The 20,874-nt window shown below is 41.2% G+C and overlaps 1 protein-coding gene across 5 annotated transcripts in view; it reads left to right on the top strand.

Moving 5' to 3' along the window:
- Positions 1-579: 579 nt before the first annotated feature.
- The window catches only part of trappc8 (trafficking protein particle complex subunit 8), a 165,896-nt gene continuing 145,601 nt past the window's right edge, over positions 580-20,874 (top strand). For all 5 annotated transcript variants that reach the window (XR_011885978.1, XR_011885979.1, XM_072257877.1 and 2 more), the window contains exons 1-2: positions 580-852; positions 10,445-10,639. Coding sequence is in view for 3 of the 5 variants with exons in the window: in XM_072257877.1 (XP_072113978.1) it covers positions 696-852; positions 10,445-10,639 (352 nt within the window). In the remaining 2 variants the exon portion in view is untranslated. The remainder of the gene's footprint in view (positions 853-10,444; positions 10,640-20,874) is intronic.

Genomic DNA, 20,874 nt, shown 5'->3' with positions numbered 1-20,874 from the left:
TTGACTTGAGTTGAAGGAGGCAGAAGTTAGAAGCCACAACCGAGTGGTTAAGGGGATATGCCAGAAACACTACATTCTGAATTCTGAATTCCCTTTGTACTACATTGATGTGTAGAATTTTCTGTCTGGACGACATGCAAAAAGTTATCTCCGTATCTTGGTACAAACGACAATAATAAAATTCCAATTAAATGACAAGGCATAGAAAACTGCAGACCAGGAGCTGGTGGTATGTACGGTCGTATATGGATGATAGCCAGAACCGAATGCCTTGTGGGCTGAATGGCCTATCACATAACGTCGGAGGTGGGGGCAATGCGCACGCGCACGGCCGATGGGCGGGGCTTGGTTGTCAATTGAGGGGTTGCGGACCCAACGTTGACACCGCCACGAGCAGGCGCGCAGTTTGGGGTGGGACGTTGGTGGAGTTGCAATGACGCTCGACGAAATCGTGACGTCTCCTTTTCTCCAAATGGCGCAAGGTGCTGCGCCTGCGTATTGGCGCTGCAACCGTTCAGCGCGAGGGAGAAGGGGCGGGGCCTCGACTGCCGGTCATGTGTTACAGCGGGGTCTGACGGGAAGGACAAGGGAAAGGGGGCTCAACATGGCGCTGCTCGGTTGGGGCCGGTCTTGAGGGAAGCACAGGGGGAGCGGTGTCGTCGTCAGGGGCACATCGCCACGACTAGGCAGCGGTGATGGCTCAGTGCGTGCAGAGCGTCCAGGAGTTCATCCAGGACACCTTTGTGCCCATGGTGGCTGTGCTGTGCAGCGAGGCGGCCGAGAGGTCTACGCGGAAAAACAACCTGACGTTCGCCGAGCTGGTCAGGCCTTTCTGCCGCCTGACGTCCGAAGGTGGGTGTTGGGAGGTGAGGGAGACGCTGGCTGTAGTGTCACCCCACCCCCTCGCTGTCCCTTGGGCCTCCATCCAATCGCCTATGCCTCGGATTGGCCCTGTTGTTTCCCCCTCCTCGATCCTTCGGGATTGAGCGGGGGTAACTGTTGCCCCAACACTTACCTTTCCTGTGGGGCTAGAATTGAGTTGTCGCCCTGAATCCCCCTTCACTGGGGGGGGGGGGGGAGAGAGCTGGTTGTGTTGTGGCTGCTGTCCTAATGCGCCTCCTTTCCCGATTGGCCTTAATCTTCCCCATGGGTCTGGTGGCGGCTGTTGGTACCTCCGCCCCGTTCTCTGCTGAGTGGGACTGTCACCGCTTTTCAGTACAACATGCTTGTAAGCAAAAACTGCATACTTTGTGTAGCTTGGCTGCCAAGTTTGTTACAACGGTGAGAGCACTTCAGGAATAAATATGTTTGTGAAGGTAAAGAGAAAGGGGCATTGGGCAAGTCTCACTGTTTTGTGAGAAGGTATAGTTTTGTAACTAAAGGGGTTGTATTTGTGTAACTAATTTCTTTCAGGATTTCTCAAAATACTTGGTAGCTGGTGAATTGTGATCAGTTTTGTATTACCAGTAGCTCAGATGTGACATGTTTCCACAACAGTAGAGGCGCAAAGACTCATCTATTAAATTATGTTGGTTGAATGATTGGTTTTGACCAGGATATCAGTGAGAACTCTGCTACTTGAAATGGTGCAGTGGGATCTTTTGCATGCAGTCAAGGGGCCATTCATCTCCTGCTTAAGGCAGTACAGTATCTCCTGTTTGTTTCCGCTGGAGTATCATCTTGGATTTTGTGCTTGATTTTCTCAAGTAAGAGTTGAAACCACCAATTTCTATTTAATGGAGATAATTGCTTCCGGCTGAGTCACAGCTGATATTAATTTACAATGATCAGTTTTGAATGACTTGTTTTAGTTCTAAGTTTTATTCATGTGATGCACGTGGTTTGAAATCAGTTTTCAAATTCTTCAGAGTTATTAAATGCTAGTTTAAGATACTGTCAAGTTATGTCTTTTAGGATTGTGGACTTACTACAAAACAGAAGGAACCTATTCAGCTTAAGCTGATGCAGGCTTCCTATAAAAGTGCCCAGGTTAGAACCTTTTCTAGCTCTTCCGTAACCGCACAATATCAGAATCAGGTTTATAGTAACTGACATTTGTCATGAAATTTGTTTAGTGGCGGCACACAGAACAAAAAAGCAATTCAAGGTGAAGTTGGAGACTCAATCAGATGCATGTCAGCTGTGGTATGGTTTGCATCCAAATACATTCTATAAGATGAACTCTAACGTTAATGACGGTGAACTTTTATGTACATTTTAAAAGGGAATGAAACTAGACAGACAAATTCATTCAGCAGCTGTTGACCCTCTGATATCAATTTTGGAGGCCGACGTCAGAAATCCTTCAAGAAGATGAACCCTTGAGGCATCAGACCCCTGATAACTAGCAGGGCACTGAAAATTGTGCCAACCAGTTGGCAGCAGTGTTCAAGGACATCTTCAATCTCTTACTGCTGCAGTCAGAGGTTCCCACCTGAGTCTAAAGGATGACTCGTATCAGTGCCAAGAAGGGCAGGATGAGCTGCCTCAACGATCATCAGCACATGGCATTCTTAGAGGAAGTTACCAGGAAAGTGGATGAAGGCAAGGCAATAGATGTTGACTACATAGGCTTTAGCAAGGGACTTGACAAGGTCCAGCATTGGGGGGGGGGGGGGGTGTTGGTCAAGAAGATTCAGTTGCTTGGCATTTATGTAAATTGTGTTAGACATTGTCTTTGTGGGAGAAGCCAGAGAGTGGTAGTTGATGGTTGCTTCTGACTGGAGGCCTGTCACTAGTGGAGTGCTGCAGGGCTTGTTTGAAATCTGTATCAATGAACTGGATGATAATGAAGTTAACTGGATCAGCAAGTTTGCGGATGATACCAGGTTTGAGGTTGTAGTGGACAGCAAGGAAGGCTATTGTAGCTTGTAGGATCTATGACAGATGGAATTTAATGCAGACAAGTGCAAGATATTGCACTTTGGTAGGACCATCTAGGGTAGGTCTTACACAGTGAACAGTAGGGCACTGAGGAGTGTGGTAGAACAAAGGGATTGGAAATATAGGTCCATAATTCATTGAAAGTGGCATCAAAGGTAGATGGGGTTGTAAAGAGAGCTTTTGGCACATAGGCTTTCATAAATCAATGTATTGAATACAGGAGATGGGATGTTGAATTTGTATAAGACATTGGTGAGGGCTAATTTGGAGAACTGTGTCAATTTTGGTCACCTACCTACAGGAAAGATGTAAATAAGGTTGAGTACAGGGAAAATTTACAACAATGTTGTCAGGTCTGGAGGACCTGAGTTATAAAGAAAGATTGAATAGGTTAGGATCTTATTCCTTGGAACATAGAAGATTGAGAGGAGGTGTGATAGAGACATACAAAATTGTGAGGGATGTAGACAGAGTATATGCAAACAGGCTTTTTTCACAGGTTGGGTGGGACTGCAACCAGATGTCTTGGGTTAAAAGTGAAAAGTTTAAGGGGAACACGAGGGGAAACTTCACTCAGTGGGTTGCGAGAGAGTGGACTGAGCTGCTATCACAAGTTGTGAAATCAATTTCAATGTTTGAGAAGTTTGGATAGGTGTATGGAGGGCCAAAGTCATGGTGCAGGTCGTGGGTGTAGGCAGCTCGTGGTTTCAGCATGGATTTCTCTATGACACCAACTGCGGTGTGTTTGGAGAGGTTGATCATGGCTGGAATTAACTCCCACCTGAGCACGGCCATGAACTTAATGCAGTTTATGTACCGCCTCAACAGGACAACAACAGTGCAATCTCACTGACTCTCCACTTGGTTTTGGACCACTGGACAGCAACAATATCTACACCAGGCTACTTTTTATAACTCATCATTCAATGCCATCATATTCTCAGTACTAAACAACAATTTTTCCTTGTGAATTATCCAGCTTTTCTTTTTAAAAGCCACACTTGAATTAGTTTCCAGAATTTTGAAGATGTCCTTGAAGGTGGAGAGGATTGTGCTTTTGATGGAGCTAGCTGTGTCTGCAGCCTCTTTCAGTCCTGTGCATTGGAGCCCCTATATCGGTTAGTGATGAAACCAGTCAGAATGCTCTTCATAGTACAGCCTAAGTGGGGAAGAGGAAGAAAGGATTCTGTAATATCAGAACTCTAATTGCTCAAAGTTGAGGTACAGTTTAGCAAAACCGCCCACTGATGCAAAGGAAGAGTTAGGCTTTATTTCCAGGGAGTGAGATAAGCTATGGTAATTCTGTAATCAATGTGGCTTAAAGGACATTTGTGGAGTGTGTATATTATGGTTGGTATATTACACAAAAGATAAAGGTGCTTATGTGGGTCCAGAAAAAGATTTGCAAGGATGAAGTCAGTAATGCAAGGGCATTTATAGCAGGAAAGGTTGAATAGACTGGATCTCTTTTCTCCTGAGAACTTTGAAATGTGCCATAATGGAGTTCTTGACATGTTTCGCATTCTGGCAAAATTTAGGGAATACTGCCTTAAGGTTGGTTTGATTGAACTCATCAACTACAATGAAGGCACTGTCAGGGTGGATAAATGGTTGCTTATTGATAACATGATGCAGTTGTGCTAATGTTAACATAGTATGGGCCACTGTGACATAAACAACTGAATTCTCAGCAGATGGAAAGGCCTGCACTTCAGCATGAGATATTCTAAGTTGGGACAGCAGTGTGACGGTTTGTGCACTAGGCATTGCTGACATGAATGCATAAGCCACTGCTGGAATATTGCATTGTGTTAGCGCGGTTGGTTATACGGCTTCTAACTGCATTGGGTACATTATGATCCAGCCAGGTTACAGTGAATATCATAACACAACAGTTGAGGAAATTCTTTTGCATGAGAAGTCTCAGTCTGATTTCATCCATTTTATTAGCAGTTGATCAGGTGTTTGCAAAGAATACGCTCAGAAGTGGGGGCTTGAAAGGAGTAGCTGTTAGCTTGTGCATATCCTGGCTGGCTTACCACGCTTCTGCTTCCCCTCATTGCATGCCTCCTGCTTGGGGCTGGTGTGTGGTTTTGTCCCGGTGTTATTTCTGATGGTTTGTGTTCTGCGAGAGTGACCTGAGAGCTCTTAATACACTTGATGTTGATACTCAGAAGTTCTTGTTGGTTCTATCGTAGACCATTTTCCTGATTCAGTTGGATCTTTGCAAGGATGATGCTTGGAAGCAGGGCTTGAAAGGAGTAAGTTTTGGCCTAGTGCAGATTCTGATTTGATTGCCATGGTTCTGCTTCATCTGCAGCGTCTCCCAGCTGGGGCTGGTTATGGTGATCTCTGAAGGTATAATCAGCGAGACCAAGGAGCTGATTATAGACTTCAGGAGGAAACTGGAGTCCATGAGCCACTCCTTATTGGAGGATCAGAGATGAAGATGGTTAGAAGCTGTAAATTCGGAGGACTTGCCCTTGTCCCAACACGCAAGTACAATTACAAAGAAAGTACTTCTCACGTATTTGCGAAGTTCCAACATGCCACCTGAAACTTCGACAAACATATATAGATGTGTAGTGGATGTTATATTGCCTGGCTGCATCACCACCTGGTATGGAAACAATGCCCTTGAATGGAAAATCCTACAAAAAGTAGTGGATATGGCCCAGTCCATCATGGGTTTAGCCCTCCCAACCATTGAGCGCATCTACAAGAAATACTGTCGCAGGAAAACAGCATCCATCATCAGGGACCCCATCACCCTGGACATGCTCTCTTCTAGCTGCTGCCATCAGAAGAGGACCAATAGTCTCAGGACCCATACCACCAGAGTCAGGAACAGTTATTAGCCCTCAACCATCAGGCTCATGAGCCAAAGGGGGTAACTGCACTCAACGTCACTTGCCCCATCACTGAAATGTTCCCACATCAATGGACTCAACTTTCAACGCCTCTTCATCTCATGGTCTCCATTTAGTTATTTATATATATATATATATTTATTTTTGTATTTTCACATTTTGTTGTTTTCTGCATTCTGGTTGAATGCCCTAGTTGGGCTGTCTTTCGTTGATTTGGTTATTATTCTATTGATTTGTTGAGTCTGGCCACAAAAACTGAATCTGTTGTATTTGGTGACGTATACACTTTGATAATAAGATTTACTCTGAGCTTCCGTGAGAGTGAGCTGAGAGCTCTAAAGACTCTTAGGACACTTTATTGATAGTCAGAACTTCCTTTCGCCTATAATGTTGGATTTGCGGTAGACCATTTGCTTGATTTGGGGACCTTGAAGTCACTGCGACTATGCGCGGTGACATCTATCACCACCAACGCCACCTTGATAGTGGGGAAGGCTGAGCAGTGCCTGTATTACATTTAGAGAAGGCAAATCTGCCCCAAAAGCTGCTGGTAAACTTACCGATGTGTAATTGAGAGCATACTGACCTACTGCATGATAGTATTGTACAATTTCTGCAACAAGATCGATCAAAAAGGACTATAGCGAGTGACCAGGACTGCACAGAACATCACTGGGAACTATCTACAACTCTCAATGTCTTTGATGGGTTTGCCAACTCATGATGGAGTCATCCCACTGCAATAATCACCTTTTCAACCTCCTACCACCTGGCAGGATGTACAGAACATCTGCACTGCCATCCAGTCTGAAAAACAACTATTCCCAAGGCTGTCATGCAACTAAGCAATGCCTCCTCACCCTCCTACCATCTGTGGGTTCCATGGACAATCTATCAGCATAGTTCTTGATGCTATTTCGTATTTCATCATTGCAACACTTCAATGAGTCAGCTACTGTTTCTTTTCAGAGTTTTAATTCAGTTGCAACTTGGATGTCATTCTAAATGACTCGGATATTATTTTTAAATGTAGTCATTGTGTTTTTTGTAACTGATAGTTCCTGTCAGATTGCCAGCAGATGGTAAGAGGGCTCCCTCACTTCTGCCCCCTGACCCTTAACAAAGGTGCCCCTCAGGGCTGTGTCCGAAGCCCCCTCCTTTTAGTCTGTATACCCATGACTCTGTTGCCACCCACAGCTCCAATCTGCTAATTAAATTTGCTGAAGATACTATATTGATTGGCCTAATCTCAAACAATAACGAGGCAGCCTACAGAAAAGTCATCACCCTGACACAGTGGTGTCAAGAAAACAACCTCTCCTTCAATGTTGCAAAAACAAAGGAGCTGGTTGTGGACTACAGGAGGAATGGAGACAGGCGAACCCCTATTGACATCAATGGATCTGGGGTTGAGAGGAGGAACAGTTTTAAGTTCCTCAGCATCCATATCACCGAAGATCTCATATGGTCTGTACATACTGGCTATGTGGTGAAAAAGGCACAGCAGTGCCTCTTTCACCTCAGACGGATGAAGGAAGGTTGGTGTAGGCCCCTAAATCCTAAGAACTTTCTACAGGGGCACAATTGAGAGCATCCTGACTGGCTGTATCACTGCCTGGTATGGGAACTGTACTTCCCTCTATTCAGGACATTTACAAAGACCAGTGTGTAAAAAGGGCCTGAAGGATCATTGGGGACTCGTCATCCCAACCACAAACTATTCCAGCTGCTACAATCTGAGAAACAGTACCGCAACATAAAAGCCAGGACCAACAGGCTCCAGGACAGCTTCCACCAAACCATCAGACTGATTAATTCTTTCTGATACAATTGTATTTCTACGTTATATTGACTGTCCTGTTGTACATACTATTTATTATAAATTACTATACATTGCACATTTCGATGGAGATGTAAAAATCTTAACATTACTCCTCATGTATGTGAAGGATATAAGTAATAAAGTCAATTCAATTTTATTGCCAGTATGCTGTTTTTGCCCTGAATGCTGTACCACTGAAATCTACATTGTACTCAGCAATGACAAAGCTCTAACTAATCTAACTAACCTGTGAGTATGTGGGAGCAGCACTTAAATGTTGTTACCTATTCTGGCAACAATGACATACCCACTATGCTCGACAGAACAACACTGAACACAAAATAGAACACAAGAAGCAAACTAACAATAGCAAAACAAGCTTCTTTCCTCCCTCCCACCCATCCACACACATGAACAGGTCTTCAACTCCACGACAGGCCTCCAGATTTCAACCACTGGGCTTCGACTTCTGGACTTCAGTTGACCTTCAAGCTTCAGTCTTCAGTATTGACCCGCAGACTAGCTGATGATGGGACCTTGAACTTGGGTGCACCCACTGACTGGCCCTCATGCCTCCTGCTTGCACGGCTTTTGAGCCAGTAGCGAATGCCTGGACTTCATGTGGCTTTTGTCATGTGTCCATGTCTCTGGCTTTGGTGTGGAGAGAAGAGGAGACCGGGACTGTAGATACTCTTTGTCTAAAAAAAAAGCCAACAGTCTTGATGGAGTTTGCAGCTTGGTGCCAACTTGAGGGGAAAAAGATCCCCATTTTCATGGAATTTTATTCTGAATCTGGAAAAAAGGGATACAGTTTCAGAATCTGTAATCTTTAATGTTTTTATTTGGTCACTGCATATATCTTTTCCTACTTCTGATTTTTTTTTTATCACGCACTGTTTCTAATCACTTTTATAAAGCAAGTGCCTTCTATTCACTGTAGATTGTTTCATTAATCTTAAATTATTGTTTTTTCATCTGTAGGAATCATTTTACATTTATTTCAGGTTATCCTGTTTATATTAAACACTGATATCAAATCTGCTATCAACTGTCTTTTTTAAAAATTGTAGTCCCCAAATTCACCCATAAATCTGTATAGCACATCTCTTGAATCATTATACTCCAATCAAGGTTTGCCATAACCTGATGGGTATGTTTACAAATATAGCCCAGAATAGAGGCTTTATCAATGGTTCTAACTGCAGAATCCTTGAAGTACGTGTATGCAAATATTTTCAAATACTTGAATATAGTTGAGCTGTGGTTCAGATCCTACTTAAAATGAGCCCAAATACGCAGAATAGGACTGAGGAGATTTCAGATGACTCAATCAACCAAGACTTTTTGCTGCCTTTCTGGGAAAATGGGTGCAGAAAAAAAATCAGTGACGATATTTCGTCATGGAGCAAGAACAAGAAATGTTCTGTTCTGACAGTTCACTATAACTCAACTATTCGTGATATTTCTGGGTCCTTACTGGATGCTGTATTTTTAATAATGAACACTGTTAGAATATTTTGGTCTCTTGAAATTATGAACAATGTTGGCCAAATGCTTAATTAGTTCTGTACAACATCATGAGCCAAATAGCCTGTTCCTGTCCTTCTGCTTACTTTAAATGCAAGCTTGATTAGTCCTTTCTCAATTTTATTCAAGTAAGAAAATTTTTGAAACACTTGACAGGTCAGATAGCATCTGTGGAAGGTTTTCCAACACATACCTTTTTCTCTTTTGGCAGATGCGTTCTGATTTGCTATACGTTTCCAGCACTTTTTCTTTCCATATTTGTAGGTTTTTTGATTTTCCTGTTTAAAATTTATTATTTTGCAATTTGTATTGAATTTTATTAGCTATATGAACATGATTCTATTCAAAAAGACACGAGAGCCTCTGTTTTATAACAAATTCAAGACAGGTTATATTTCAAAGTTTGTGTCCAAAGTTAATTTATTATTAGTCCTTTTATCTTCCCTTGAGATTCATTTTCCGCCTGCATTTATGGGGAGAAAAAGAAATATGTTAGAATTTGAAAAAAGAACGTAAATGAAGACTGACAATGTGAAAGAAAAATAATACTGAGAACAGAGTTGTAAAGAGTCATTGAAAGCAAATCTCTAAGTTGTAGGATGAGTTCAGAGTAGTGGTGAAAGAAGTATTGTTGATTCTGTGTCGTACATCAGGAAATATGGAACAGAATCAGTAAATATCTGTAAGCCTGGGACCAGGGCATTGGTTTAGCAGAAGGTCTGGAAATTCAGGGCAATTAGAATGAAAGTATTCAAGTTTTTGATAGGGGAGATGAACTTTATGTTGATAGGATTTTGGTTAGCAGAAGATCCAGTATTAGAATAAAGTACCTCGAGAGAGGTGAGACCTTTTCTCAAGACTGAGTTGTGATTCAAATGTGCTACCTGAAAAGGTACTGATATTATATTCTGTTTAGTATTCAAAGAACAATAGCTACAAATCTTCTCTAGGTTATGAATACCTGATTTGCATGTACCCCAAATATAGAGCATTTTGGAGACCAGTATTATTGATTTGCCAGCTGATGCAGGGTTGCGGGCATCTCCTACCCTGAACTCGTAGTGGCTACATGTCCAACTTACGAGCTGTTTGGGTTACTTGAACAGAAGTTGCAAGGCACGAGGGTGAGAGCAGAATTAATTGGATAGAGCTTTCAAGAATTGAGTTGAATGAATGCCGTTCACAGATGTGGCAATCTCTTATAGGACTAGTAATGTATTTCAGTTAACTATATAGCTTTATAATTGGTATTGACTGGAAAGAAGTCTTCACTGTAGTGCTGGCAATGAGACATGAGTAAGTCTGGATGATAATTTTTCTTTGCCTATCTTTCTTCATCTAGTTCATATGCGAGATCCTAACAACCAGAGTCATGTTATTAAAAACCTGAGGATCAATGTCACCAGCATTGTCACTCAACCGCCGCAACAGGCTACGATTCGGAAGCTGTTAAGTGAGGTGGTTTCTGCTTGTCAGCCTGCAGAAGGATTGGTTGCTAATGTGATTACAGCAGGAGATTATGATCTTAACATCAGTGGTAAGCTTTCAGTTTCATGTTTATTAATTATTCTGCACATTAGAGTTAGCTTATGAAAACTGGTTCAAGATTTCACTTCAGTCTGGATATTCAATATTAAATCAATACAGTGGTATTTCTTAATCACTTTTCCTGACAGCTATATTTGCATGTTTCACCTGCAATTGGAATTAAATGTTAGTCTTAAGACATGGAAAACCTGATGTTCCATGGATTGAGAATTATTTTTGTGATCCATCTGTGCAGTAATTAAAAGCTGGTATGTAGTTTTTCCATAGATCTATTGTATGTTGCATGGATAGTTTTGACTAAATCATACTTGAGCTGCTACTATTTCCTCTACTTGCCTACTTTTTTGAAATAATGCTGTGGGTGAATCAGTATTAAATCTGTTTTGCATCCTACCTATGTTTTTAAGGTAACTTTTAAGATATCTTACCAGTTTAATTATGTTGCAAATGAAGCCAGAGTGATTTGACAAAATCAGGATGCTAATGTAGCCTTGAAGTACCATTTGCCAAGCATTGCCTCCCATGCTTTCGTATACTTGGTTTATACGTATCTCTGCTTGGATAGTTTGAGTACTTCTTTTGGCCAGATTATTTCAGAGCTTTGCAGTTAATTTGAGGTTCTGTTCTCTTCCCCATTTAAAATATTTTCTCTGTCCGTCCTTTTCTGGTTTCTCTTGTGTTTTCTTGCTCAAACTTGTCACTTTCTCAGCAGTTCACACAATTCTTCTGTGATAACCTCAACACACCTACAACCTTGCAACTTTTTTTATATAAAAGAAGCCCAAGAGATATGTTTTGAATCCAGAGCATATCGTGAGTTCTATTCAGAGCCAACATGGGGAGGAAGTAGAAACAACCATGTAACATATTTTTACTGATGACTACCATAATAAGTGCACTTTGGGCACAGAATGGTTCCAGATCCAAGCATGTTTTGAGGTTCAAAACTAATTTCTCTTGTCATCCCAAACCTAATTCATAGTGCATGTATCCTACTAAACTGATGCACATTTTGTCAAGTTAAGAATTCATCTTAAATTTTGGAGACAAAAGAAAAAGCATTGCAAAATAAATGGATTCTTATTTTGTGGTCTTGCAACAGTCCATCACTCCTGATCTTTGGTAGGTTAGGCCAGTGAAGGCATACATAGATTCAGATTGATTGCAACCTTCAGATGGTTGTCACTGTGGCTACCACCTCACGCTTGGAGTCTTTGTCATGCATCGGCCACAATAGAGTGAATGTGTGTTACTTTGCAATGAGACGGAAGCCTTTCTCTGAAGGATAAGCACAACAAGGACTGAGGGTTCCCACTTCTACTATGATGTTAGAGTCATAGTTGTACTGACTTTTTGTCCTTTTCCTTTAATCCAATTTCACTCTTCATTTGTGCTTTTGATTTTTTTTAATCCAAGCTGAACCCTGTAGTTGAGCAAAATAAACAGTGTGTGCTTTGTGCTGGTGGAGTGTTTGCTGCTTTCACCTCAGGCCTTGTCCTATATTGTTGCCAAGCCTCCAATGAATGACTGTAGTGCATCTCTTACTGTCAAGTTCAAGTTTATTATCATCTGACTGTAAATATGCAACCAAACAAAACAACATTCCTCTGGGTCACTTTGCACCCACAAAACATATATCTCACACAGCACATAAGCCAAAATATTACCAAAATAAGTTAATAAAATATAACTTAAAATGCAAGTAGTGAACAGCACAGCACAGATAAGCAGTACAGAAAACAGCTTACTGTCTTCATGCTGAGATCCTGGTGGTGGCAGAGTATTCATTAGTCTCACAGTTTGAGGGAAGAAGCTGTTACCCAGTCTTAGTCCTGATGCATCTGTACCATCTCCCTGACGGTGGTGAGTCAAGGAAATTGTGGGATCCTTAGCAATACTTTGGGCCCTTACTCCACAATCCTCCAGGTAAATGTCACAAATACAGGGGAGGGAGACCCAGATGAACCTTTCCTGTTTTTACTGTCCTCTGTAGGTCTGGAGGCCCCCAGTGCCTTGCAGTTTCTGAACCACATAATGATGCAGCCAGACTGGACACTTCCCTGTGGGATGAGAGGGATACTAAATCAGTCATAATGAAGTGCCGGAGCAGACTTGATGGGTCAAATTCTGCTCTTATGTCCTATGCTCTTGTATTTGTAGCGAGAGAAATTCAACCCCAAACTGCAAACTATCAGATCGTTCCTTGGAAGTTGTATGGCATGTAACAAAATGTATCGGACAACACCATAAAGTACTGGAGGAACTCAGCAGCTCAGGCAAAATCTATGGAGGAAAATGGACAATTGACACTTTGTGTTGAGACCAATTCATCAGGACTGGAAAGAAAGTGGACATAGTCAGTAGAAGAAGGTGGCGAAAGGGATGGAGCAAGAGTTGGCAGGTGATGATGGATCCAGATAATCTAAGATTTATGTGGACTGTCATTTGCTGTACTTAAATGTTACACGGTCCTTGCTATTCTGAGGGAATTAGAACTACTGTAGGAACATCCCAAACCTCCCTTCCCGCCTCCCCCACTCCCTATTTTATTCACACCCAAGATCGTCACTGTGGACCACCTAATCTGTCTCTGACCACTTGTGATTTGATTGCATCATGAAGAATTGTTTTCCATCAAGCTATTTAGTATCAGAATCAGGTTTATTATCACTGGCACGTGACGTGAAATTTGTTAACTTGGCAGCAGCAGTTCAATGTAATACATAATCTGGCAGAGAGAGGAAAAAATAAAACAATAAATAAGTAAATTAGTTACATATATTGAATAGATTTTTAAAAACATGCAAAAACAGAAATACTGTATATTTTTTAAAAAAGGGAGGTAGTGTTCATAGGTTTAATGTCCATTTAGGAATGAGATGGCAGAGGGGAAGAAGCTGTTCCTGAATTGCTGAGTGTGTGCTTTCAGGCTTCTGTACCTCCTACCTGATGGTAACAGTAAGAAAAGGGCATGCCCTGGGTGCTGGAGGTCCTTAATAATAGACTCTGCCTTTCGGAGACACCACTCTCTAAAGGTGTCCTGGGTACTTTGTAGGTTAGTGCCCAAGATGGAGCTGACTAGATTTTCAACCTTCTGCAGCTTCTTTTGGTCCTGTGCAGTAGCCCCTCCATACCAGACAGTAATGCAGCCTGTCAGAATGCTCTCCACAGTACAACTAAAGAAGTTTTTGTGTATTTGCTGACATGCCAAATCTCTTCAAACTGCTAATGAAGTATAGCCGCTGTCTTGCCTTCTTTATTACTACATCAATACCTTGGGACCAGGTTAGATCCTCGGAGATCTTGACACCCAGGAACTTGAACAGCTCTCTTTCTCTCCACTTCTGATCCCTCTGAGGATTGGTATGTGTTCCTTCATCTTGCCCTTCCTGAAGTCCACAATTAGTTCTTTCATCTTACTGATGTTGAGTGCCAGTTTGTTGCTGCAGCACCATTCCACTAGTTGGCATATCTCACTCCTGTATGCCCTCTCGTCACCACCTGAGATTCTACCAACAATGGTTGTATCGTCAGTAAATTTCACTTCATTCACTTTGTTCCTTCTGGCTATCAGATTTTCATCAGTGGTTTGTCATTTATGGTCTCAAAAATGAAAATGATTGACTTGACTTTTGTGATCTATCCTTCACTACTTGACTGAGTTTAAGATTGCTGAATCCTTTAAATCTCTCACTTTGCACAGGACAATACGTTGAAAATTTTTCATTTTTTTTTGTCTTAGCAAAGTGACCTTGGGGAATTACAACCTGGTTCGATGCAAGTTTTCTTACTCAGTATCTTGCCATATTGGACCAAGACTATATTTGTTTTAAAAAGATTAAATTAAGAGTCATAAGTTTGTGGTAGTTTATTTTCCTTTGTCAGTTACATAACATTTTTATTTGGTTTATTTTTGGATTAAGCTTGGGTATTCTTTCTCTGTTTAGAAAGTGGATCACTGGAAAATATTGAACTGCAAAGCAATTTTTAGCATGACTTTAAACATATGTGAGCTCTTAATGCTTATACAATCACTGATACTTATTGAGTTGAATTATGGAGTGATTTGCACAACTTGTAGGGTTTGAAATGTTTTTTATAAATGAGTTATTTGTTTGTACATGCAAATGCCTATTCTGTTCCATGGTTTCATTGTTAGATGGAAGAACATTCAATTTTTACTAATATATGTCACATCCTTGGCACAGTCTTTTATTTCTCTAATGGTGCAAGTCTGATTCTTCACCCATGGTCGGTTAAGTATGTGTTCTACCCAAAAGACCTGAGCATGTCAGGGTTGGGAATTTAAAAAAATATCCTGAGACTTGTATTGGCTATGGTTGAAATGGGTTTGATTTTAGACAGTTTATTTAGAACAGGCATAATTGTATGACCTGCTGTGAGATAATACACGTCTGGAATATTACTCACTCAAGTACATGGCATCTTTTGAATATTGCGGGATTTCCTGGTCTAATTACAGAATCGGCTCAGTGAAACAACTTTCACTTTAAAACTGATGGCAGTAGAAAGAGCAAAAAGTATTCATCTTTTTGTGAACAATGAAGTAAAATGAATAAAAGTAGTACAGGTCCACAATTCCTTATCCAAAATCCTTGGGGCCAGTTCCATTTTGAAATTCAGAATTTTTCAGGTTTCAGACTATGCCCCCCCCCCCCAATACCAAAAAAACACGTATGCTCAAGTCCCTTATTTAACCTGACTCAGTGTGGTGGTCTTTAGGACCCGGTGGCGCACCAAACCTATGCACATCCTCCTGTATACTTTAAATCATCTCTTGGTTACTTATAATACTTAATACAATGTAAATGCTATGTAAATAGTTATACTGTATTGTTTAGGGAATAATGACAAGAAAAAAATTATTTTCGACAAAAACATTCAATAAAACATAAAAATGTACAGCTTCAAACGAACCGAATCAAACACATGGTAAATGACTTATTGGAATAAATGCAGAACGTCACTGTCACCATAAAACTTCAGTACCTTGTCTTTCTGTTTATTTAAATCATATACAGTGGTAGTTCCGACACTATTTTCTTCAGTAAGACGCCACATTGACACACCACGATCAAGTTTCTGCAGTAACTCCACTTTCTGCGTTATTGATAGTGAAACAGATGCTTCCTTCTCTTTTTCTCATTGTTACCCATAGGGGTATCTGCAGCTCTTTTTGACATTTTCACAGTGAAATTAAACACAAAATATCAGTGAGCAGCAAATGCACATGTAACCAATACGAGCGCTGAGCCACAACTGACATCTGGTGGTCTCTGCTAGTGCTGCCACGTCACACGAGTGACGTCAGCTGTTGGCGAAAAGAACTTCAGTTTTCGGAGCTTTTTGGATTTCAGAATTTCGGATAAAGGAATGTGCACCTGTACTTCCCCTTTCAAAGGCTTTGAAGTTGATATTTGGCAAATTTCTAATAGCAAATCTACATTTGTGCACATTTCCTTTTTCCCTATTTTGGTTTGAAATAGTAACAGTATAATTTTCATTCTGAGGAGCAAAGTTATGCCATCTAGATGGTAAGTGAAGTCTTGAGGTCTTTCACAACAAATTTTGGGTGATAGCCAGAGTTGATATCAGGCTCTGAAAATTGCAAACAGTAGATATGATCATGTAGTTTTTCAGTAGCACTTATTAATAGCTTCATGGAATTATCAACAAGTGGAGAATTCTATTTAAGAAAAAAAGTAAGCTGTATATTGAAATGCAAACTTTGAAGTACTGGTGTCTTGGTGATTATAATTACCTGCAATTTTTCAGTGGGAACACAGGTGATTTTTCATTGTTTTATGTTTCCTCTACTCATTAGTGGTGAAGTTGAAACTCATCCCAATAATGGGAATCTTGCTTAATGCAATATGGGAGTAAATTGGAAGAATAACTGTAATCTGAAATAATCTGAGATCCAAAATACACTGAAAATGTTTATCAGGTCAAGAAATATCTAGAGAAGGCATCAGTTAACCACAGTAGCATAGCGGTTAGTTCGATGCTATTGCAGCTCAGGGCATCGGAGTTCAATCATGCTGTTTTCTATAAGGAGTTTGTACATCCTCCCTGCGTGCGTTTCCTCCAAGTGCTCTGGTTTCCTCCCACAGTACAAAGACTTGCTGATTAGTAGGTTAATTGGTCATTGTAAATTGTCCTGTGATTAGACTAGGGTTAAATCAGTGGGTTGCTGCAGCACAGCTATTAGGGCCGGAAGGGTCATTTCCGCACTATATTTGTAAATCTTTAAAAACTGGCTTTAGTGGAGGACATTAGTGCTTTTGGAGTTTGTATTGTGCTACCTGTGTGTGGTCTATGTCCAACCCTCTTATTTGTAATGTTCATTTTGAGTGTTTGGCCTGTCCGTGAATTATTTTTTCCCAACTCTAATGGCAGTTAATATTTTAAACCAATGACCTCCATTTTCTCCTTAGATGCTGCTCAACTGGCTGATAGTTTATAGCATTTTGTTTCCCTTTTATAGTAGCATCTTTCTGTGAAATGAGGAATGGTGATGTTATTGACTTTTCAGCAGCATAGAGTATTTGTTGAAACTTTGCCAGAGGGGATAATTATTCTCAGTTGATTTTGTATCCTGTGTATTTTGAGCTAGCCCAATAGTGAGCCATTTAAAACAGTTAGACTTGTTGTAATTCTTAGCCAAGCTGTGTGGTTGCTTCAGTCAATTCTTTGTAATGCCTTACTGACCATGTGAAGCTGAAAAATAATTTCACAAGATGGTGGGGTTTTGAAAGTATTCTGCCTCATGGTAAAAAGTGGAACGCTTATGTCTCAGATGATTTGCCAAAGCCAACAAAAGTTTTGTGGTTGTATACGGCAAAGTACATTGATGTTTCCATTAGAAAATACTGGTCTGTGTGGAAACAAACTTGGTTAATTTTATGACTCTAAATTATGCTTGCAGTTAGTTTCAGCAGAATAGTAATCAAATCTATCTGTTCTATGTAAGGACACCAATTAGAAGATGATGTAAGCAACACAAAATGCTAGAGGGACTCAGCAGGCCAGGCAGCATCTATGGAAAAGAGTAAACAGTTGACATTTCAGGCTGAGACCCATCATATCTGTTTCTTAGATTTCAGCGTCAGCCGATTATCTCTTGTTTGAGAAGATGTATATTTGTTTCTGTTCTCATGTGGTCATTTGGACAGAAAAATTAATTTTCCAGACAGAATTACATATGTATTACAAATATAATTCAGAATTGTATTGAACTTGTATCTTAAATAATTTGTATCTAAATTACTTAAATATTTGAATTCTGACTGTGTCATAGGGTGGTGGCTGGGAATGGACCCAAGTGCAAGACACAGGCACTGAAGTACTAGGGACAGGACTAGGATATAGGGTGAGGGCTAGGACATGGACACGAATACCGGGAACCCGGAACAGGACAGGACAAGAGAGCTAGGAGCCAGGGCTTGGACTCTGAGCCAGAGACTGGACAAGGACCCAGAACCTGGGTCTTGCCTCTGGCTCGGACCCCAGAACTAGGCAAGGACGTGACTTGGCAGGCAGGACGAGGCTGGGGTCTTCAGGCTTGAGACTTGAGGTGAGGCTTGGCTAGAGACTTGAGGCTTGGGGTCTTGAAGCTTGGCTTGGGGTGCGGCTCGAGACTTGGGGTCTTGAAGCTCCTCCTGGGCAGGGCACGGATCTCCACCCGACGGAGGCAAGGAACAGGAAGGGGCAAAACCAACCGTAGGGTAACAGCAAGATGGCCTGGCTTACCTGACGGAGGCAAGGGACAGGAAGGGACAGAACCAACGCAGGGTAATGGCAAGACGGCCTGACTTACCCGGTGGAGGCAAGGGACAGGAAGGGAGCTAGGTGCAGGGTGGCTCCAAGACAAGACTTCAGGCGAGACGAGGCGCGAGTTACCGGCAAGACGCGGCAAGGCTTCAGGTGTGGAAATAGAAGGCAGGGGAAGGGATAGAAGGAGTAAGGACAAGATCAATCCAGCAGCCACGCCCTGGTCTCTGGAGGTATTTATGTACCCCGCCCCAATGAGAATCAGCTGCCTCAATTAGTGCTCAACAGGAACAGAAACAGGGTAGACAGGAAAACCTGGAGCAAGGGTTGATGGACCGGACTGTGAACCGGAATGCGGACTTCATGAACCAGACCATGGCAGACTGAACTAAAAATAGTTTTGTTACATGTAAAACCCAAAGTGTTGCATCTGTTTATGGCTTGTCATGCCTCGGCTGGCTCTTTAGTAGTGCTGCTCTATTAATCCCACCACTTTGCAATTTCCTCAAAGATTCTCAGAAATGTTTTTCTCTTGCGTGTTTATCCAGTTATAACTTATTGTATTTCTGCTGCCTCATTGCTTTCCAGTTCATAGATTTAAAAAAAATTCCTTGTTTCATCTGTTTTGCCAATCCCTTAATAGCACAATGATAGTTTTTGCTCTGTCTAGTTTTGCACATCCTTTCTCTTCACTGTCTTGTGTAACTTACAATTTATGTGTAGCCTAAATCTATTTTCCCATGATGCTGCTTCAAAAAAATTTTCCATTATACCTGTATTTTGCCATACTTTTGCATATGATGATAGATTTCACTTGTCTATAATGAGGGCAAAGGAGAAGCTTGGCACTTTGGTTGGAAAGATAAAAAAGCTTAATATTCAAATAGAGAGAGATTAGAGTATTGCTTTATGGATGAATCTGGTCAGTCTCTTAAGCACAAATGCAACATGTAGCAAAACAGAAAATAAATAAAGCAATAATTAAGAAGCTACCTGGAGTTATGGATGTAGACTTTCCATCATTAAGTACTGAAAAAAATATTTAAAAAACTGATGCTGGAAGTGTCAAATAGTTAATGGAAGCACAGAAGGTCAGCAGCATCTGTGAGTGAAACAGTTAACACTTCAGGTCTAAGAACAGAACTGGAAAGAAAACAATTTCGTGTTTAGTAGCAGAGTGAAGCCTACTTAATATTTAAAGGCCTAAGTGGATGTGAAGAGAAAGTTTCCAATAGTGGGAGAGTCTAGCACCAGAGGGAACGGTTTCAGAATAGAAAGACACCCCTTTAGAACAAATGAGGAATTTCTTTTGTGAGAGGCTGGTAAATCTGTGGAATTCATTTACACAGGCCGCTATGGTGACCAAGTCATTGGGTATATTTAAAGCGGAAGTTGATAGGTTCTTGATTAGTAAGGGCATCAGAGGTTCCAGGGACAAGGCAGGAGAATGGAGATAGGGAAAATAAATCAGCCAGAATCGAATGGCAGAGCAGACTCAATGGACCAATGGCATAATTCTGCTGCTCTGTCTTACAATCTTGCAGTCTCATGGGAAGGGTGAATTTAAAAAAAGGAATATCTCTAAGTGAAACCAAATGTGTCGATGTGACAGTATGTGTTGCTCTTAGCAAAGCTCTAGGATGTGCCCAGTGGGCGGAATAATATTAATGGAGAGAAAAACTGAATGAAAATTACAGTAATGTAACTGGCAAAAGTGGCCAGTATAAAGCCGATTGAAAGAGCAAGTTACCTCCAGATAGAGAATTCGGTATTAAACTTGGAAGGCTGTATTGTGCCCACGTTGTTCCTCATGTTTGCATTTGGCCTTGTTCTATTAGTGTGGGAGGTTCTTGATTGCAGAGTTGTAGACATTGTTCAACACATCGTGGAAACCATCCACCCCTTTATGGACTCTGTCTTTGTTTCTCACTGCGTCAGTAAACTAGTCAATATAATCAATTTGGCATTCTCTTTTCTCACTCCTTCCATAAGACAAAAGATATCAAAGCTTGAGAGCACGTACCACCAGGCTCAAGGCAGCTTCTATCATGCTGTTAAAACTATTAACTGTTTCCTAATATAAGATGGATTTTTGACCTCACAAGCTGTCATCATGGCCTTGCACCTTATTGTTTGCCTGCAATGCATTTTCTGTAACATCTCAATGCACATGTGATGAAATCTGTATGGATGGCAAATCAAAGTTTTTCACTGTCCTTCAGTACATATGGCAACAATAAACTAATTTACCAATTTAGGTTGGAGTGGAATGAATTAAAATAGTATGAAACAAAGGAGCTCAAGGCTGCACTGTGGATTAAGTGATGGTGCTATGCTGTGATGTAGAGGAGAGCAAAAATTGTGCTTATCAGCTGCATCAGTTTAGATTAACCGAAGTGCAAGTGTGTCACCAGGTTCCTGGATAATGAG

Source organism: Mobula birostris, chromosome 1 (genome assembly GCF_030028105.1).
Source record: "Mobula birostris isolate sMobBir1 chromosome 1, sMobBir1.hap1, whole genome shotgun sequence".
Lineage (NCBI taxonomy): Eukaryota > Metazoa > Chordata > Chondrichthyes > Myliobatiformes > Myliobatidae > Mobula > Mobula birostris.
The sequence above is the reverse complement of the archived record's forward strand: the minus strand, read 5'-3'. Positions and strand labels throughout refer to the sequence as shown.